The sequence below is a fragment of the Eufriesea mexicana genome, unplaced genomic scaffold (genome assembly GCF_001483705.2).
Source record: "Eufriesea mexicana isolate 0111107269 unplaced genomic scaffold, ASM148370v2 scaffold745, whole genome shotgun sequence".
NCBI lineage: Eukaryota > Metazoa > Arthropoda > Insecta > Hymenoptera > Apidae > Eufriesea > Eufriesea mexicana.
The window spans coordinates 1,178,061-1,201,083 of record NW_016908908.1 but is presented as its reverse complement, the minus strand read 5'-3'; the positions used below and the strand labels follow the sequence as shown (position 1 = coordinate 1,201,083).

The 23,023-nt window shown below is 30.1% G+C and overlaps 1 protein-coding gene across 2 annotated transcripts in view; it reads right to left on the bottom strand.

Moving 5' to 3' along the window:
• Positions 1 to 23,023, bottom strand: part of LOC108546667 (regulator of G-protein signaling 7-like) — a 32,345-nt gene that overhangs the window by 4,280 nt on the left and 5,042 nt on the right. For both annotated transcript variants that reach the window (XM_017898876.1, XM_017898877.1), the window contains exon 2: positions 9,424 to 9,641. In XM_017898876.1, coding sequence (XP_017754365.1) covers positions 9,424 to 9,492 — 69 coding nt within the window. In that variant the 5' untranslated portion in view covers positions 9,493 to 9,641. The remainder of the gene's footprint in view (positions 1 to 9,423; positions 9,642 to 23,023) is intronic.

The following is a 23,023-nucleotide window of genomic DNA, read 5'->3' as shown; positions in this document are numbered from 1 at the left end:
GTAGTTAGTGGCTATAGTCACCCGTCGTGTGTAGATGGCGTCGCGTAGTTCGTGACTAAACTCAACCGTGCTGTGTAGATGGCGTCGCGTAGTTTGTGGCTAGAGTCACCCGTCGTGTGTAGATGGCGTCGCGCAGTTCGTGGTTAGAGTCACCGTCGTGTGTAGATGGCGTCGCGTACTTCGTGGCTAGAGTCACCGTCGTGTATAGATGGCGTCGCGTAGTTGGTGACTATAGGGTCGGCAATATGCTATTTTCTAATGAGTAATAATACCACCAAAACGGTATTTCACGGATTAACACGTTAACTCCACACCAATTCCTAGGGACCGACGCTACACTTTCCGTTCAGGCCCCGCTGGTCCGTACGGCCCGGCAGGTCCCGCATGACGGCTAACTATGGCGTCAACAGAACGGCACGTAAAATCGGCATGGCGTTTAACGTGCTAATTACTAGTTTTAGGAATTATTATTTAGCAGGAATTATTATTTTACTAATTACTATTCGAATTACAATTTTTCTGTAACGAAAAACCACCGAATGCAAAGGGTTAAAAATATAATTACCACATTTTGGTAGCTGAACATCTAATTCTTCGTTTTTAAATCCCGAATAAAAAGAATCAAATATATATTTTTAAACTGATTAAAATTTTAAGCTTCTTTGAGACTTTCAAATTAAATATCACTTTCCCATTAATTTCTTCGCGATCTTGCGCTCCTTAAAAATAAGTAAATTCTTAAAATCTGAAGATATTCAGGATTTACCGCTCGCGGAAATCTATATGCTACAATCTAAAAAAAGATTCATTTAAATGGGTCAATTAGTTTTTCAGATATTTGTGCCAACAGTTTGGAAAGTGACGTTTGGAGAAAAACGCGTTTAAAATTTTAGCCGCGAAGTTAAATTCAGCGATAACTGCCTCGTGAAAGCTTCGATAACTCTCAGAATTAAAAATTTTTCGAAATATATTCTTAAAGCACGATTAAGGCAATCGGAATAACGTTTAACTGACCTACATCATACGTAGCGTGTAAGTAGTCTTATCGTAGCCATTTCAATAGACCCTTAGAAAAACCTAAAAACCTTCTACCTTCGACGAATCATTCTGAAAAATACAGTTTCATCGTTGCAATCGATAATACTCGTATATACTTCTCGAAAAATTTAGAATAACCGATAGGAATACGAGCGAATGCTTAAAATTAAATGATCGGTAAATAAACAAATAAAAGAAGAAAATCCTTAAAAAGAAAATGTGAAATGATACGCATAGTAGAAGAAAAATCACGAAAATAAATAATCAACGATAACAAAAAATAAAAGAAAAATAAATCACATAAAATAAAAAACGATAACGTTGAATACGGAATTTTTAATTAAAATTTTGAAAATGCTCATTTAGGTCGCAGTAAGTTCAGCGTTAAAAGGCGCGACACAAACCGAGAGAGTCTCAAGTAGATTTTAGAAGAGTTTAGAGACTATCAGAGACTTAAAAGTAAATTTTTATTCAGTGCTATTATCGATCTTTATACACGTGCGAAAGTGTACAGTGTAAATTGTATCTTAAATTACCGAAAAATTTGAACTCGTTATGAGTCCTCTCTTATTTAAAGCGTTTCACTAAAATCAATCCAGTCGAATATCTATGAAGCTATCGATTATGTCGTACAGTGATGTGTGAAATTGAACATACGACAAAATTTATTCTAAAAAATATTATGCGTTAATTATTTACTTGTTATCGTGGGATAGAGAGAATTTTCAAAATTATTAATCCTTTTCATTCCGAATTATTTTTCAATTTTGTTGCCAATAACTCTCCAGTATTTTAAGTATTTTCTTTGAAATTTGCTTCACAGGACTGGTTCCTTTATTGCTACTTAGTTTAAAGAATTTTGTTTACTGATTATATTAAATATTGCTCTGAAACATTGTTGTAATTTGTATTTTGAATTTATGTCCCAAACACTATTAACCTTTTGCACTGTGAATTATTTTTCAATTTTGTTGCCAATAACTCTATAGTATTTTAAGTATTTTCTTTGAAATTTGCTTCACAGTATGGTAGTGGTCACATAGATTTTTAGGTATATATGTGTTGGGATGAGTGGAACAAGTATGCATGGGATTGGAATATGTAATGAATTCAGGTTATTATGATAAATGAGTATGCGTGTTATGATTGAGGTGTGTGTGAATTGTGTATGTCAATGTAATTTATGAGGAAAAAAAAAGAGAATGATTTCGGATACGTTAGTTGTAATTGAGATATAATAGTGAGAAGTCATGTCATTGAGTAATTGTACGAAATTAATTATATTTAAATGTTATATTAGTGTTTTATAATCCTTCTTATTCAATAAAGAATTGTTCTTCTTGTTGTTATTAAACTTTCATCCACCACTAACACACAGGACTGGTTCCTTCATTGCTACTTATTTTAAAGAATTTTGTTTACCAGTTATATTAAATATTGCTTTACTGGTTATATTAAATATTAAAGTATTAATATTAAATACTGGTTATATCGAACATTATTGATGAAAACTGATGTCGAGTCACACTCGACAAAGGAGTGAAAAGGGTTAAAACTACCGAAAAATTTGAAGTCATGAGTTTTCTCTCATTCAAGGCGTTTCATTGAAATCAACCCAGTCGAATATCTACGAAGCTATCAATAATGTCGTATAAATATAATCAGTGATGTGTGAAATTGAACATACGACAAAAATTATTCCAAAAAATATTGTGCGTTAATTACAATATTTGTTATCGTAGGACACAGAAAATTTTCAAAATTATTAAAACGTGTTCCCCTAGCTGCGATAATAAAAATTCGTGGATTTATATTTTTACAACGAAGATCTGAGTCGAGTTCAACAACGTAGATTTGTACAATAAACAAAGGTAATATGCGTATATTTCATTTAGTCACTATAACTTAAGTTTGAGGGATGAAATCTTGCTCTAAACTCGGAAATAATTAGAGATAGGGAAAACGATTTTAATCAATATCGTTAAGTTATCGTTAAAAATATAAAATATTTCGACTAACAATAAGAAATAGATTATAAAATAGAATAGAATAAATTATAGAACAGATTATAAAATACTAATTAAAATAAAATACTTCAGTTTATGAAAAATTTTCACCCATTTCGGGATTTGCATTTTGGAAATCGATTTTTGAAGCGTGATTTCATTCTTTAAACTCAAATTACAATGGCTAAAAAGAAAATAAAATGTACGTATTAATATCGCCTTCCATTCAATCTTACAAAATTTTGTTCGAATCGTATCTTCCTTGTAAATATATGAAATTGTGTTTATTGTGTTTATACGAATTTTTATTATTGTTATTATTATTTATAGCTAGGGAGAAATACATTTTAATAATTTGAGTAAACGATTGTACTTTTGACGATACTAAACTTTTACTTCTGATCGATAATAGGAATTTAAATTACCTAACTATTAATTATTTGAAATTTCTTTTAACAATTTTTATCCTGTGTTCAGTTTTGTTTATCAGTGTATATGCATGTTTCCAGCAAAAGCCGAATAATATCGGGTGGCACGTAATCTGATGTAAATTTTTCTAGGTACAAGAAGAACGTATAAAAGTAAAATTCTGATTTTTTAAACAAAATCGTATATTTTTTAATATATTATATATGCATCGAATACTAATAATAATAGTAATAATTTTATACAGGATTCAGAAACATTTATATTACATAAAATTTAAGAAAATTAAAAATAATAATTGTTACAATTAAATTAAATATAATTAATAATTAAATAAACAAACAATTAAAAATAATAATAATTACAATTTGTAAAGCTATAATTGATTAATTAATAATAATTTTCATGAAACATAAATGTACAATAACATTTAAGGGAATTATTGATTGAAAAGTGCAATATAAAATTCAGAAATTTAAGAAGATTATAAATACTGTTATTATGATTGACAAATGGTACGTAAATTATTAAATATTTTGTTAATGACAAATCGCTCAAAGTTTAAATGTTCAGTACCAACGACAAGATTGATAAATCATTGGCTATGAAAGTAGAAAAGTAATTAGATTGACCAGCTCGAAATTTCAATAGTGGTAAACCCTAAATATAAATGAGGTAGATGGTGGTCATCACCATAGCACCATACACTTACTAATAATAATCATCTTGTCCACTTCATCCACATTCTATCACCCTACATAATTTACCAATAATTTTTCAATTCAATAAGTTATTATCCAACGAACAGAAAATTAAATAAGAATTAATTTTCATTTGCAAATTTTTACATAGAATAAATATGACTAAAAATTTTCTGAGGTACGCACCATTATTGAAATATTTATATGGCAAATGAATTGTTTATATGATTCAAAAATACTTTGGAATTTCAAGAAATTTAAACCATAATTCTAAATTCTTGGTAAAAGAAAAGATACTAAACGTAACAAAGGTACCATTAATTATATTGTACATTTATTAATTTGTCTGATAATACTAATAATTTTATTGTACATTATACTGTAGTTGGTGTAGATAGCTTTGAATATCAATTTTAAAACAATACTAATACTCTCACATTAAAATTACAGTATCTTCTAAACCAAAGATCTTTCACGATCTGAACTAAACTAAAAATCTTCAGCACTCTCCCATGAAGAATGGCGAGTTCCATCGATCGGTATAACAAAACGAAAAGATAAACCTTTGCACTCCCAATTATTTTTCAATTTTATTGCCAATAACTTCCTACTATTTTAACACTAAATCGCCGGAGTGAGTCAATTTGACTCATTTACGACTTTATTGCTATATATATAGAAAAATTTAAATAATTTTTTTAGAACATATGTTGGTTTTTTATAGAATTATAAAATGTATACAAATACTAATTCCTTCCCTTCCCACTCCTTACTTCCAAAGAGCCATATGTGCTATACCTATTTTGACAGATGTGAGTCAAATTGACTCGTTAAATATTTTTAAAATTGGTCGTTTTAGACACGTGTAACTTATTTCTCGTGCATACAAATTTTTTGTAAACAATCTGATGCGAGAGTTTTCATGTTCGAACTTGTCAATTTGCTAGTTTATGGCCCCTTAGCCCACCGAGGTCCAAGGGTGCCACGCGTGCGGACTTACGTTGAGACAGGCCCCTTGTTAGCCTAATCCCAACTACCGTCACCCAACCCTGTCGAACGAGGGTCGTATTGCCTGGCAAAAATCTGCAGAAAATGTATTTTAAAAACAGAATATACATGTAAAAATTGTTTAGAATAAAGTTTCTTTAACCGTTTGAGTGCCACGGGTCATTATTGTTTCCCAATCGATATTTGCCAAGCGGCGCGACAGCGCTTGTCATATTCCGTGTCCAAAAATGCCGAGCGGCGCGATGGCGCTTCTCATATTCCGCGTTCACCAACCGAGCGCGCTGATTGTCAGCTTCGCAACTCAGAGCGCTGGCACTTTTGGACACAAAATAGAAGAAGCGCGATCGCGCCGCTTGGCACTCAAACGGTTAAAATAAAATTTTATTCTTTTCAAAAAACTTCAATTTTGATGTTTCAGTCAAATTGACTCGTTTCAGGCAAAACAGGTATATACCCAATCTCCGGTAATCTAGTGTTAAAAAGTATATGATTCCATTAAGAATATTTTTCTATTGTAATATTTAGGTTATTTCATTAACCTATTTTATAGCCTAATATTAACCCTTTACGGTCCCACGTCGAGCGTCACTCGACACAGCGTTTAAGATAAGAGAAAACTCTTTCTTTAGGGATTGGAAGCGTCTATTGTTAATGATTTTATTTCGTATGAAGCATCTACTGTTAATTCGAGCAATCAGAAGATTTCCCACAGAAAATTTAGAGAAGAACTTTTGCTAGATTTGTTGGGGACTTGCGTGTAACAACAAAAACAGGACGACCATCATCCAGCGACAAGGAACAGCGATTAGATGGAACATTACATATAATTACACTGCATCTGTAGCGTAAACACAAAGATTGCACAGTATGTTCGGATCGAAATATTCCTGGTAGCAGAAGAGAGACTACGTATAATATATGTGAAACCTGTGACAGAAAACCGGTGGTTGGTAAATGGTAAATTATAAGCTGTGGACAATGAAAAATAATGTTTACAAAATCTTAAACTTTTATTTTATACATCCATCTATTCATAAGTATGTTGCGTTAGTCAGTTGAAAAATGTTTTCCAAAGTAAACGGTACTAAGCGGATGAACGATTGACGAAATCTGTCCGGACCGCAAAGGGTTAGGGTTATTCTTCTATTTCACACTAGGTCTACCAAGCCAGTCAAAATGACTGGTCCCAGAATTTTCCTTTTTCCAATCACCGAACACATACACCTGCTTTAAGAATAAAATTGGTATCCACTCATATTAACCCATTTGCATCCAAGCGCGGAATAATCCGCAAACCACGACAGTCTACCATCACCGAGCGCGGAATAATCCGCGAGCTGTGACTTTTTTTCATTATCAGTCGTTGAATATTCTTCGTATGCGACTATCCCTTTTGTGAGCATCTCACCTACATCGGTTCATTATATTCCTAACAAGTTTTGCTCGTGTTTTATTTTATTTTATTTTTTATTTTATTTATAAAATAATTTTTCTTCCTTTCCTTTTTTATAAAAAAATGTAAAATGCAATGTTTGCGATGTAATATCGTGTATCAATTGTTTTAAAAAGTACCATGTTAAATAAACTCCATGAAGAATTCCCAAGTCATTTACTGCACATACGACCGACTGCGTGCGGTGATACGGGCCTGTCGTTGGTTGAACGTCGCGGATGTTTGGACACGGCACCTCAAGTAGGGCCATGATGCAAATGGGTTAAGAAAGAACTGTAATCAATATAGTCACTCATATTCATCGTATCGCTGCAATTACTATAATTCGTGCGCGTATAGTTAGGTACCCATTAAAGATCGGTGGTTCTAGTGTTAAAACGCTAGTTTTATTATTTTCCCACAGTTCCGAAGACATTCGATTGGGCCGATTTAAATGGGACAACCTGCAGAAATCCAATTTATTCGAAAATTAATCATCGGATTCGAAGGGTTGATCGTTGACCCGTATCATCCGTGACACTATTCGCAGCTCGTTGCTCGCGATTTTGCGAAACGGATATACGAATTCGCAGCACTGAAAGGATTAAACGTCGAGTCGATATAACCTTCCCTCGGGGATTTTCCTAACCGTTCAAGTGGTAGGTGTGGTTGAAAAAAATCTTATGGAAAAGTGCCAAGCGGCACGATCGCGCCTGTCTCGATTTATGCTGAAAAATGCCAAGTGGCACGACTGCGCTTTGTTCATCTGGAGTATCAGTAAGACCGCCAACGAGGAGGCGTTGCAGCAGGACGCACTATAAACTGCGCATCGCGATACTGTGGCACTCGACGCAAAAGCTGAACCGAACGATCCCGCTACATGACTTTCCAACGATTAAATTATGAAACGATGCCTGAAAGTTAAATAGTTTAACTCTCGACAGCGGAGGGACGATTCTAGGTCGCCACTTGACAAAATTATAAAAATTAATAGCCGATATTAAGCTTAAAATAACGCAACCATGCGCGAAATACCGAAATATAAGTTTCATACCGTTAGTTTAGACGTTAATTTTGTAATTTCTGTTATAAATAATTTTTATTATAAAATAATTTCTATTATTTTTCATTTTTATTATAAAATTATCATTGCTAATGTTATCGACTTCAGCACAGAGAAGCTTCTTGCAGCTACTTAGGGGTAATGGAAACACGCTCATGAGTGCAAAAGGTTAAGAATCATTCGAAAACAACGCTAAACCATAAATTCTTTCGAATCCTTGGGTTACGTCGCACGTCCCTGCGTCAAAATAACTGTGCGTGAAATATGGGGAAAAATTTTCGAGATTATCCAAGATCGCAATTATATCTAGGCATTTAACCAGTTATCACCTATATGTGTCGCGAAAATCGAGCGACGACGAGTATACTCGTCAATCACAGAGTAAGTGTCGCTGTTAAATATTGGATCAAAAAGATGAGTTTATTTTATAAAATTGACAATTTTATTACTAATATTTACTTATTTCGTTAACATCTATTCTCTTATTGGTTAGTTTTTATGGATATCTATGAATTTTAGTGACCGTCAAAAAATAGCTGGGTAACTTCGGGCCAGCAGCCATCAATGGGCTCAGCGCCTGGTCAGCGTCACGCATTTGTCCCGTGGCGGACCATCCCTGAAGGAACCCTATCGTAAATCAGCTTTCCGACTTTTGCTTTTGCCCCTTTTACGCTACATCTAAAAAACGTTATCATCGCGCATAAATAAATTCGTTATGCGAACTGATAAGCTGTTTCAGCCGATGCATACGGGGACGCATGAGTTCATCTCAAATTATTCATATTTTTTATTTGTTTGTTTTATTCCGACCCGGCCTCAAAATATTCTAAACATCTTGAAATTTGAGAATATGTTTTATTTTTCACAAAAATTACAATTTAAATAGCCAATGGTCACTACTTTTTACGCATGACGAGTATACTCGTCGTGACACAAAATCCTGCCACTTCTCCATGACGAGTATACGTTAGTAAGAAACCAAGATGGGGGAAATTAGACAAGCTGTTGCACTGTATCGTATTATAGGAAAAAGTTAAGCCACGTAAGATTATATTGTACGTATGGTAAGAGGAGGATCAGAAGGAAAAGAACTTTGCAGTCGGGAAATCGCTTTGAGCCAAACGGATTATTAGTTTTGAATGTTGTATCAAAGAGAAAACAGTTGACTTTGGATAATTGAAAACATGTCATCTTCTACATGTATCGTAACTATATCTGACGTTGGAGAAATTGGAAAAGTTATCGCGAAACTTTTCGTAATCGTACTTCCTGGAACGCTCTTAAAGGTTATTAAGGAAGATCCGGGGAGTCTACATTACGATTTAACATCGGCTGAATTATCTGAGCATGTCGAAGAGTTTAACAAAGCGCTACGGAGAAGTTAGGATGCCCGAGAGTTAAACGGTCAAACTTAAAATATGAATTTAGGACTTTAAAACAAAAAATACTTCCTACTCCAAGTATGCTTCTTATAACTATACCAAAGTCTTATAACTTTAAAAGTCAATATCTCTCGGACGAAGCGCTGGCGAGCGTACTCCCGCAAGAAAATTCTCCCTATTTTAAAGTACTAAATTCATATTTCGAACTTATCCTCGTATACATTTGTCCCGGTGATTACATCTAAATGACTACGGCGATATCGATATTTACGCTGTAACTAAGTATACTACGGCGCAGTGTTGTTACTCCGATTAATTTCGAAGGATGCGAGGTCGGTAATGGAAGTAAGGCTGAAGAGGAAAATACCTTGTCGAAGGCGCAAGGCCTGTGAACGCGTGGCTCCTTCCTCTGTTGTTGATTATTAGAGGCCTCCATCGCGATCGAGGCGGCCCTCTGCGACGCTGGCAGGAGCTGTGGCGATATCGATGGCGGAGGGGGCTGGGGAGTTGGGCCGGAGACGGGTCTACCCGAACTCCATGGGGCTCTAGCCCCATCCCATCACTCCAGTCACCCCCGCACGCCCACTGAAATTTTCAACAAATTATTTTTGTTATATCGATCACGCATAACATTTTATTTATTTTACAGCTCATTCCGAATTATAATTTCTACGTAATAACGACAAACTCGTCGAATAGATAGAAAATTTCGCTCCCACGGGTAGAAAGGTGAAATATAAACGAAATTTTAACGTTCAGTCCAGCACCGATATTTTTTTATTGAATTTCAGCTATCTGAATGCAAGACAGCGTCACGTTTTGTAATGCATGCACAACCGAACTATATTTTCGTTTAGAGTGTTTCGATAAATATTGTTAAAATTACTACATTTATTTTTTAAGTTTGATACTGTAGGATACCATTTCGGAAAGAAATGGCGAATCGGCCATTACCAACAAAAACAAATTATAAACCGATCAATATTTTCTAGAAGCAAATGGAAAAGTTATTTTGGGTAACAAAATTAAGTTGCGTGGTCCCTGCGGGGAGGTGAAGCGTAGGTTAAGAAAAGCACAAAAGCAGGGCCCTTGACGACCAAAACAGAGTCCTTAGAAATCAATTGTGACCAGCACGAGCGTGAGTCGCTCGGTGTTGGAAAGAGAGTTAAATTAGAGTGCGTCTTTGTGCGTTTTTGTTTCGTTACCTTGGTGTTCTTTTCCTAAGTTAAATTAGTTTTATGAGTTTTGAGTTTGTGTTATTCTGTTCCTGTTGTTTGTCAATTTTCGGTGTCTCAAAGCCAGTTTTCGCCATCCTACAATATATATCGCAGTTATTTTACAATTAGAACCCATAAGCCCAATAAACGCTTTCTCAAACATGGCAATATTTATATGTTATTTAATAATTTTAGATATCCATGTAGCGATTCCTCGGTACAGAACTGATTAGAAATTCGATTAATTTTTAAGCAATTATGTTTATTCTTTATCAGCTTTTTTTGTCGTGTTGAAACATGTAATTCAGATTTATACATGGAATACTTTACACTGAAATTTTTCAAAAGTAAGAGCGAGTGGGAAATATTATTTATGATTTCATGATTATTTTGAAAGTGATCTAAGTCCATTTATACTTAAATTGAGATATTTATTATTGATAATGTCCGAAGGCAGTGACGAAGGTAATTTTAATTAATTAATATTTAACAAGTTAACCTCAGTTTTTGGAAAATCATAGATCACAAATTCTTAATATCAGGACATTCGTTTTTACCAAATAATAGAGATTTTGACGTGATAGAAATGTCATTAAAAAAAATAATTTACTGTTTGTCTCCCAAGATTATTATAATATTATCAAAAAGTGCCGGAAAGGTAATAACTTTATTGTAAATGAAATAAAACAAGAAGATTTTGTGTCAACAAAATTATTGGAAAACGTAATTTTTAAAAGGGTAAAAAATTCTAACGGAGAATCAATAAACATGGCGTTTAGAATAAGTCTTAAATTATACTTTTTGTTATCTACCACCGTCGTTTTGCTGCCTCCTAAACAATTCCTACTATCCTAGGTATTTTACAATTACAAACTCATAATCCCAATACTTCTAAATTGGCCAACCAGTTTTCGCCATTCTACAATACTGTCGGTCCCATGGACCAATGCTGTCCAAACGAAAAGTCCACCGTCGGTCCCCGGGGACCGACGCCGGAGGCTCAACGTGTTAACCGGGTATAATCTAACATGCATGATGTGAACACGAGAAATTATTCTTTTCTTATAATTCCTATATAAGGATTTTCAACGATTTCTTTCTTTTTCCCAGATAAATTTCCAGTTTTATTTATTAGCGCGTGAAACGGATAAATTGTATAATTATTTTTGATGGATGTTGAGCTTGTAATTTATGATTATCGTTTAAAGAAATTCTGTAAGATGCACTCATTATTCACAAGAGTGATTTACGTGTATTTTGGAGAAATTAATTATATTATTAACCCTTTGCGCTCGACGATTGTTTGGCTAGAAAAGAGTACGATTTGAAAAATTTTCTGCTATAAGACTGATGATATTTTTTGAGCAATAAATAAGAAATTGTATAATAATTAACGCATAGAATTATTTAATTTTGAAACCTCGCACACTGTTACATTATTTTAAATTTGATATATTAATTAACCCTTACAGAGAAATAGCAATTCAAAGACTTTCTGCTGTAACGTCGAGGATATTTTTGAAACAGTAAATAAGGAACCGGGTATAAATTAAGTCTTAAAATTATTTTATTTCGACATTCTATGCAATCTTAGGTTATTTTAGATTTGATATGTTAATTAACGTGGGTCTTTGGAGTTTGATTAAACGGTGACTTAGGCTCACCTCTCGAGTGCAAAAGGTTAATATCGAGTTTCGAAATTTTATCAAATGGCGACTGAAAGGTGCCTCTCTAGTGCAAAGGGTTAAATACTAATAAAATGTGTATCTTGCGCAGTTTGCTCGAGTGTGAACTGTTTCCTTGTATTGCATTATATATATATATATATAAATGTTTTAAAATGGTATATTATATTAAGTATGATTTATATTGTGTTTATATTCTAGAAAGTTGAAAAAGGAAATATAGAAATTAACGCTAAATCTAGTGTGTGTAAAAGGTTTGTAATTTTATATGTATATATGTGGGTATATATTTATATATGATATATACAGATTGGGAATTTTATCTGGACTTTTTATCTGGAATATTTTGGAAAGAACCTAAGATGTTAGAAAAATAGCACCTCTTTGGAATCTCAACAAGCACTGCTAAGTTAGGAATAAAAAGGATATAGCATTCCCTTTAACACTGACCTACACTATCGTCTAAATCCTTGTTTCCTAAACTTTCGTTAAAAATTCAACGTTTTCACCTGAATCACTCGTCCACACGATTTTTCTTCCAATATTTGTATAATTATTTTCTTAAAATCTCATTATTACATTATTCCATTTTTAAGGCTTCTGCTTCTTTTCCATTCACCGGTTATTTGACCATAGTGAGTTTAGGTTCAACGATTGATTTGAGATTTATAAATAGAATAAAAATAGAAATTATAATTCTTCGTGAGTTCATGAATATTTATAAAACATATATACAAAAATATGGTTAATGGGAAATAAACGTAAGTATAATATGGTTGACTTTATATACGTGTACATATATGTTCGAATTCGTGTATAACTTCGTGTACAACTCACTTCATAGAGATCAGTTGGACATAAGTGAAGATGTTACAATTGTAATTGAATATTAAAACCACTTATTCGTAAAACATAATTTATTGCAAGATAAACATTGCAGAATAAATATTTGCTTATAAAAATATACCAATGTTTGTTAAATTGGAAGAAGTTTTACTATTAATCCTAATTCTCAAATACTAGGAAAGAAATGTTTATAAACACAGTTCTTTAAAAATGTTAAGACTTAAATATCATTTACAATTATTTATTTACACTTTGAATTCATAATTTTTAGTATAGTATACAACGAGTGATGAAAGTAAAGAACATTATCCAAAATGTAATAACTAAAAGATGATTAGGTATAAAAATTACTTCCTTCTAAACAAAAATCTAATTGTATAAACACTTTTTAAAACATTTAAAACAGTCATTCTTATTAATTAATATTAATCCATTTTCAAATAAATTCCGAATGATCTAGTATATATAGTCGAATAATACCTGCTTAAATATAAGAAAAACTTATCCTCTAATGCATATTCAGAAATTTTTGTTTCACAGATATAAGCTTTTATCGAAATTAAAAGTTTATGAAAACTGCCTTTAGACATTCGGATAAAGTTTATTTATTATAATGTACAATACACTGCCTTTAACGTTGCAAAGTTTCACGACTACAAGCATTATCTTTTTATTTTACGAAATAATTAATTTTATTAGTAAAGCAAGTAAAGTAATTTTATTTTATGAAACAATTAATGCCATTAGTAAAGCAGATACTAATTCCACGTGTGGCAGACATTTTTGTAAAATTTTAAAACACCTTTTGATATGAAAAAAGAACAGAATTTGAATTTACGTTTATACAAAGTTTCTATCAGAACAAAATGTGATATAAAGTATTTGGTTGATATACCTATATCATTTACATCCTGTGGAAACTACAGGTAATATAGGTACAAGTTCGTAATATTGTTCGCGAGAATTACGTGAAGCTATAAAAGACTTTTCATCGTAATAATGAAGTCCCATTAAAATGTTTATGACATTAAACATAGTTATACACTAGTGATTTCTGTAACCTATTTTGTGCCATCTAACTGAACTTTTCTATCCTACTAACATTATAACTATGCATTATAACTAGCTACTTAACGTTATAACTATGAACTGATGCACCATCGTCAAAAATTTTATGTCATTAACGTGTACAGAATTGAAGCTAAACGTATATTACTAGCCACTTACTTTTGTTTTCCAATAATATATATTTTTTTTTAATTGTATGCATTTGCTTGTAATTATTTCTTCTTTTCTTATGAAAAATGTTTAAAAAATATATGTAATTAACCGATGAAAAGTGGAATAAAATCGGTAGCAATATTTTTCTCAGATTATCACAAACGATTATCATAATTGTGTATATCCTGTTCGAATGCTAATTTTTAACTCATACATTGGCGTCTTTTTTCATTTTGACATGGAGAAAATTTTTGAACTACATGATTAAGTATTTTCTATTTATATTTTTGCTAACATATTCTTCGTTGTAGAGAATCAGAAAAAATAAAAATAATAAATACTCAACCTTCTTTCTATGTATATAAAAGAAACGATGATAATATTATAATTATTTATAATATATTCATTATATATATTATATATATTATAAATTATTACATCCTTAAATCATTTGCTCAAATAAATATACATTTTTGAAAAGACATTCTGTTTAAACGACATATGTTTTTAAAAGCTTAAAGTCATAGTTTCTTATTATTCGTTGCATATCGTTAAGTATGATTTTTATTTACAAAATAATTACGAATTGTTTAAATGTGTACTTTTAAAATTTATTTGAGAAATATTCTAGTTTGAAACTGACACGAATATTTCGCAAAATATTTTGCTCGAAAAATAAATGCGTATATTCGAAATTAAAGAATACCTTTGCCACTGCACGAAATAAATTATGTGTTGATTAAATTATTTTAATCCAAACAATTGGTTTCCTAATATACTATGTAAAATAATATTTACCCTTACTAACGCTATTACCATAATTACAATTATTCTTATTCTATACTCGATCTGAATGTTATTTCAATTGAAAAATAAATTTTATTTTCCTAAATAGACAATTTTCGAATTAAGTTTGTCGTTTAATTGGCTATATAAAGAACATAACATTAGTTGGAATACGTATTAAATAAGAATACTTATTAAATAATAGTAAATAATACAGTAATACTTATTAAATAATAGTTCACATTACGAATGTATTGAAATAAAGTATTATCAATTTTTAAAAATATTATTTACACACGCAAAATATAAAATTATATTAAATATTAAATTAAATTAAATATTTAACATATTTACCTAGAATATTTATTTCAATATTTTAACCCTTTTAATGCCGAGCGAAAAACAGGTGCCTATGCGAAGATAACCGGACAAATTTACTAATAAAAACCAATCTAAGAATGATACTTAAAAAATTCAAAATGCAGCATATTACCGAAGAAAAGGAGAATAACGTAATGCCAATTGTGTTTCAATATTCATTGAAAATCGTGCGAATAACTTCAATATAAAACACAATGAAAAACATAGAAACAAGTTTCTCTTCTAGAAACAATATTTGCACGTAAGAATAATCATCGTTTGATCAGTTTTATGTAAGTCACGTAGTATGAAGTAGAAGTATTACATTTTCGATTATTTTTAATAAAATAACCAATATCAGTCCTGAGAACGAAAGAATAACTCCATGCCATCGACCAGCATAGAATATAACAAAAAATTAAACCTGAAAACAATTTTTTAAATTCTTTGCAATGAAATAAGACCGTTTATAACGTTTTATAAATTTATTTTGAGATAGAGCTTTCTAGCAATGAGAAGAATAAGGCGCCATCGCGTACGCAACGATTTATCGACGTTGGCACTTTTCGCGAGTGTAGCGCACGACGATATATCGTCGTCCAGCACTAAAAGGGTTAACCCTTTGCACTCGACGACTTTTTCGTTAAAGAGGAGCAGGAGTTCAAAGATTTTCTGCTATAAAGATGACGACATTTTTTTCAGCAGTAAAGAAGAAACAGTATAATAATTAATACATGGAATTATTTGATTTCGATATTTTGCACATCATCGCATTATCTTAACTCTTTTTTTTTGTAAAATTTTAAAACACCTTTTGATATGAAAAAAGAACAGAATTTGAATTTACGTTTATACAAAGTTTCTATCAGAACAAAATGTGATATAAAGTATTTGGTTGATATACCTATATCATTTACATCCTGTGGAAACTACAGGTAATATAGGTACAAGTTCGTAATATTGTTCGCGAGAATTACGTGAAGCTATAAAAGACTTTTCATCGTAATAATGAAGTCCCATTAAAATGTTTATGACATTAAACATAGTTATACACTAGTGATTTCTGTAACCTATTTTGTGCCATCTAACTGAACTTTTCTATCCTACTAACATTATAACTATGCATTATAACTAGCTACTTAACGTTATAACTATGAACTGATGCACCATCGTCAAAAATTTTATGTCATTAACGTGTACAGAATTGAAGCTAAACGTATATTACTAGCCACTTACTTTTGTTTTCCAATAATATATATTTTTTTTTAATTGTATGCATTTGCTTGTAATTATTTCTTCTTTTCTTATGAAAAATGTTTAAAAAATATATGTAATTAACCGATGAAAAGTGGAATAAAATCGGTAGCAATATTTTTCTCAGATTATCACAAACGATTATCATAATTGTGTATATCCTGTTCGAATGCTAATTTTTAACTCATACATTGGCGTCTTTTTTCATTTTGACATGGAGAAAATTTTTGAACTACATGATTAAGTATTTTCTATTTATATTTTTGCTAACATATTCTTCGTTGTAGAGAATCAGAAAAAATAAAAATAATAAATACTCAACCTTCTTTCTATGTATATAAAAGAAACGATGATAATATTATAATTATTTATAATATATTCATTATATATATTATATATATTATAAATTATTACATCCTTAAATCATTTGCTCAAATAAATATACATTTTTGAAAAGACATTCTGTTTAAACGACATATGTTTTTAAAAGCTTAAAGTCATAGTTTCTTATTATTCGTTGCATATCGTTAAGTATGATTTTTATTTACAAAATAATTACGAATTGTTTAAATGTGTACTTTTAAAATTTATTTGAGAAATATTCTAGTTTGAAACTGACACGAATATTTCGCAAAATATTTTGCTCGAAAAATAAATGCGTATATTCGAAATTAAAGAATACCTTTGCCACTGCACGAAATAAATTATGTGTTGATTAAATTATTTTAATCCAAACAATTGGTTTCCTAATATACTATGTAAAATAATATTTACCCTTACTAACGCTATTACCATAATTACAATTATTCTTATTCTATACTCGATCTGAATGTTATTTCAATTGAAAAATAAATTTTATTTTCCTAAATAGACAATTTTCGAATTAAGTTTGTCGTTTAATTGGCTATATAAAGAACATAACATTAGTTGGAATACGTATTAAATAAGAATACTTATTAAATAATAGTAAATAATACAGTAATACTTATTAAATAATAGTTCACATTACGAATGTATTGAAATAAAGTATTATCAATTTTTAAAAATATTATTTACACACGCAAAATATAAAATTATATTAAATATTAAATTAAATTAAATATTTAACATATTTACCTAGAATATTTATTTCAATATTTTAACCCTTTTAATGCCGAGCGAAAAACAGGTGCCTATGCGAAGATAACCGGACAAATTTACTAATAAAAACCAATCTAAGAATGATACTTAAAAAATTCAAAATGCAGCATATTACCGAAGAAAAGGAGAATAACGTAATGCCAATTGTGTTTCAATATTCATTGAAAATCGTGCGAATAACTTCAATATAAAACACAATGAAAAACATAGAAACAAGTTTCTCTTCTAGAAACAATATTTGCACGTAAGAATAATCATCGTTTGATCAGTTTTATGTAAGTCACGTAGTATGAAGTAGAAGTATTACATTTTCGATTATTTTTAATAAAATAACCAATATCAGTCCTGAGAACGAAAGAATAACTCCATGCCATCGACCAGCATAGAATATAACAAAAAATTAAACCTGAAAACAATTTTTTAAATTCTTTGCAATGAAATAAGACCGTTTATAACGTTTTATAAATTTATTTTGAGATAGAGCTTTCTAGCAATGAGAAGAATAAGGCGCCATCGCGTACGCAACGATTTATCGACGTTGGCACTTTTCGCGAGTGTAGCGCACGACGATATATCGTCGTCCAGCACTAAAAGGGTTAACCCTTTGCACTCGACGACTTTTTCGTTAAAGAGGAGCAGGAGTTCAAAGATTTTCTGCTATAAAGATGACGACATTTTTTTCAGCAGTAAAGAAGAAACAGTATAATAATTAATACATGGAATTATTTGATTTCGATATTTTGCACATCATCGCATTATCTTAACTCTTTGCACTCGAGAGGCGCCTCTCAGTCACCATTTAATCAAATTCTAGAGATCATTGTTAATTAATACCTCAAATTTAAAATTGTTCAACGACGCGTGGAATATCGAGGTAAAATAATTCTGTCTTACAATTAATCTGCATTTCTCAGTTACCGTTTTGAAAATATCGTCGACTTTATGGCAGGAAGTCTTCGAATTACTATGTTTCTGTAACGGAAATATCGCCGAGTACAAAGGGTTAAATTTGACATATTAATTAATATCGATCTTCGAAATTTTATCAAGGGGCGTCTCTCGAGTACACGTGTCTTTTAATCCGAGTGGTGTGTTTATTAATTTATGTATACCATTTTAAATATAAAAATGAATGTTTATTTTTCAAATATATCGTAGTTGGTATCCTTTAAATCCTACTCAAATCCTGCAAATCCACAAATTTACCTGAAATATAAGAAAAGTATCCGGAGATACTAACTTCCGCTAAGAATTAAATCGTCTTAAAGTCACCATGTGCTTCGGGGATGAAGGAAACTTTTTCGAAAGTTGAAACGGTACAGAAGTTGAGACAATATAACAAAGGTTCTAAACCTTCTGTACACAGCATAACGAGATGCGGCGAATGAGGCTGTTACAACTACAGCATATATTTCGATAAGCAACGAGTAAGATATGAGCCGTTCACTGCACAAATTGATTAACTCCATAAAACAAAAAGCGAAGAAATGCAATGAAATAATGTATATTGTTTTTTAAAATTCCCTTTATAATTTAAATCGAAATAAATATCGTAGAATGCATAAATACAAATGTAACTTTCATCTAACGGTATATAAAATTTATAAGAAAAAATAGCCAAAAGGTAATCGTTAGTAATGTTACCATTTTTATGTTACTGGAAGAGTTAATCGATTTGGCAAGTGAAAAAGTAATAAATTTAAATTTTACTAAATTTTACTTAAATTCTAATAAGACGGCACTAAAAAATTCACCGTTATCATTCGTGGCTTGCTGATGCATTTGAGTTGCATTATTGCAACGATTTACATTAGAGTACGGAGTTAATCAAAGCGACCTCTGAAATAAATTATTTATTATTCAGTGGTCAAAAATTTTTGTCGTTTAATGGTGTTAATCTTAATTATCGGGGAAAGTTATTATAAATATAAAAAGTTATGACTATACCGAGTGCTTTGACACTTAAATTTAAGATTTTTCAAAAAGCGGAGTTAATTTGTGCAGTGAACGGCTCATATAATAAATTACTCTGTTACCTAAAATATCATAAATTTTGACCATTTTGCATAATTTTGCCTCGTCGAATCTAAACATACGAAAGTTCTAAAAAATGATTATTTCGTTGCTTTCTCTGTAATTCGTATATGTAAATTCATACATTTATATATACTTAAACAATTGACCCCATTATTTTAAAGATATGTTAATGGATTCGATTGTTTAAGTGATACGTTAAATTCGAATTTAAATTTAAACGATTCAATATCGTTTGCATAACCCAATTTCTCATTTAAGAGCAAATAATTTTGGCATCTAATCGGTTCTTTCAATTTAATAGTTTTCCACGTAAAATATGCTTTCGAGTTTCAACTTTTACGGCCATTTGAACTCCTGCAATATGGTCGAGTATCGATAAAAAATATATCCGCGATAAATTTTCTTAAAGGTACGTTTTCAATAAGCTTCATCGGAATAGCGAGGAAAGAGCTACGCATTAATGCCGTAAATTTGAGAAATAAACTTAATAAACATATTAGTAAAGCTTACAGACGCGATTAAAAGGATACGAATTACGTATTTGAAAAATAAACATTCATTTTCATATTTAAAATAATATACATAAATTAATAAACACACCAATCGGATTAAAAGACACGTGTATTGTTATGTGCACATATCGTTTTACTTCGTTGTTTTATTAATTTCTCCCACTGTGTTTGTTAGTCGTTAAATATTACATGTTAATAGTAATAAATATTACGTTACAAATATTGCAGATAAGTATAAAAATAATTTACGATTAATACTGTGTATTAAAATGTTATTTTAAAAATATATATTCCCTTTTTTAAAATATAAATATATCTAAATATAAGTTAATATCTCTGGATACTTTTCTTATATTCAGATAAATTTGTAGATTTGTAGGATTTGAGTAGGATTTTGTTTACATAGATAAAAATGCATGGTCTTTAATTCACATCGCGTAATCTACACTAGTGATGCTGGTAATTTGTCACGTACACTTGAGATGCAGATTAGATAACTTTTAGACGAGAGGGAAATTTATTTGAAATAGTAATTTAAAATATTAAAATAAATATTCTAGGTAAATATGTTAAAAATTTAATTTAATATAATATTTAATATAATTTTATATTTTACGTATGCAAATAATATTTTAAAAAATTGATAATACTTTATTTCAATACGTTCCTAACGTCAACTATTATTTAATAAGTATTATTATATTATTTACTAGTATTTATTGTTATTTAATAAGTATTCTTATTTAATACGTATTTTAACTAATGTTATGTTCTTTATATGAGCCGTTCACTGCACAAATTAATTAATTCCAATTTTTGAAAAATCTGAAATATAGAATGTTATGATTATACTAAGTGCTTTGACACTTAAATTTAAGATTTTTCAAAAAGTGGAGTTAATCGATTTGAGCAGTGAATGGCTCATATGGTGGATTAAAATTATAATATTATTAACATATATACACTGAGAAATTAAAATTTATTTAAAGGAATACGTTTTTAAATATTTTTTTAAATATTTCCTTTTTTCAAATTTGTTAATTTTCTGTAATCCATCTCGATACGACAATTTTATTATTAAAGTCGTATAATATTATTATAGTCGTTAAAGTCACATGAGTAAAAAGGTGAAGTATACAGTTACTGTTTACTGTCCATCTAAAATTTTATTTAATATTTAATAACGTAATATTCGGAAATAAAATTGAATAATGACTAATTCAATTCAATACAGAATATATTAATGAGGCCCAATTAATTAGTCGGCAATCGTGAAATTTCTCTTTTTATAAATTGGAATAAAATCGCATATTCGAGAAAATTCCCTGCTCAAACACTTTCGAAGGTTATACGTTGGTGAAAAATAAATTTGTTTTGATTCAGCGGTAATCTAAAATTGAATAGATCTTTTGCTAATTTTCCTATTTCATGAACTGTTCCTTCGTACGTTCTAATAAATCTTTCTTAAAGCGTTTTTCAATTAGTGCTAAATGTTGCTTCTTCCTTACATATGTATGTTCTCTGATCCAATTAAATAAAGAAATAATAATATAAAAATTATCGCAAATAAAATAATTTTTACCTATTTAGAAAATTATTAAAAAATATTTTTTAAATTCGGACTGTGCTAACATTTGGAATAGCTGACAAATATTTTACGTTGTTATAGAACTATTAAAATCTGTTCGTTGCAATAATTTAATGCATATCGTCTTACTAAAAACGATTAAATTATGTTGTAACGAATATATTATGTTGTTAAATTCGACTTGGAATTTTTGTTATTAACACATGTTTAATTTAAGTTATTTTGATACAATTTTTACCTATTTAGAAAATTATTAAAAAATATTTTTTAAATACAGACTGTACTAACATTTGGAATAGCTGACAAATATTTTTCTTTGTTATAAAACTATTAAAATGTGTTCGTTGTGAAAATTTAGAGTATATTATGTTGTTAAATTCGACTTGGAATTTTTATTATTAACTCATGTAGTTTAATTTAAGTTACTTTGATATAATTTTTACCTATTTACAAAATTATTAAAAAATATTTTTTAAATACAGACTGTACTAACGTTTGAAATAGCTGACGAATATTTTATTTTGTTACAAAACTATAAAAATTTGTTCGTTGTAATAATTTAATATATATCGTGTTATTAAAAAGGAATAAATTATGCTGTAACGAGTATATTATATTGCTAAATTCGACTTGGAATTTTTATTATTAATTCATGTAGTTTAATTTAAGTTACTTTGATATAATTTTTACCTATTTACAAAATTATTAAAAAATATTTTTTAAATACAGACTGTACTAACGATTGAAATAGCTGACAAATATTTTACTTTATTATAAAACTATTAAAATCTGTTCGTTGTGATAATTTAATGTATATTCTGTTATTAAAAACGATTAAATAGAGTATATTATGTTGTTAAATTCGACTTGGAATTTATGTTATTAACACATGTCGTTTAATTTAAGTTGCTTTGATACAATTTTTATGATTCTTCGCATTCTCTTCGTCGCATCTCAATTTCTTATGTCTATGGTTGTGAGAAAAATATTTTCCTTCAACAGTCGTTACATATTTCCATATTATCGCGCATTTTCACTTTCAAGAGATTACTTTTTAAAATTCTGAATACCATCTAGAAGCTTTTCGGAAGATGGAAATCCCTAAATAGGCCCTTTTCCTGATCATTGCATTTTCATGCTTCATTCTTTATTCTACTCCTATTTTACATTACCCATAAAATTTATACAGTATCAACATTCTACGAACGAAAAACAGCTTTAACTTTGAATGTCTTGAAATATGATTTGTTTATAGTACTGTATAGTATTCATAGCACTTGTATATATACTTTTTCGAAGAAAAAAAACAAAAGAAAAATAT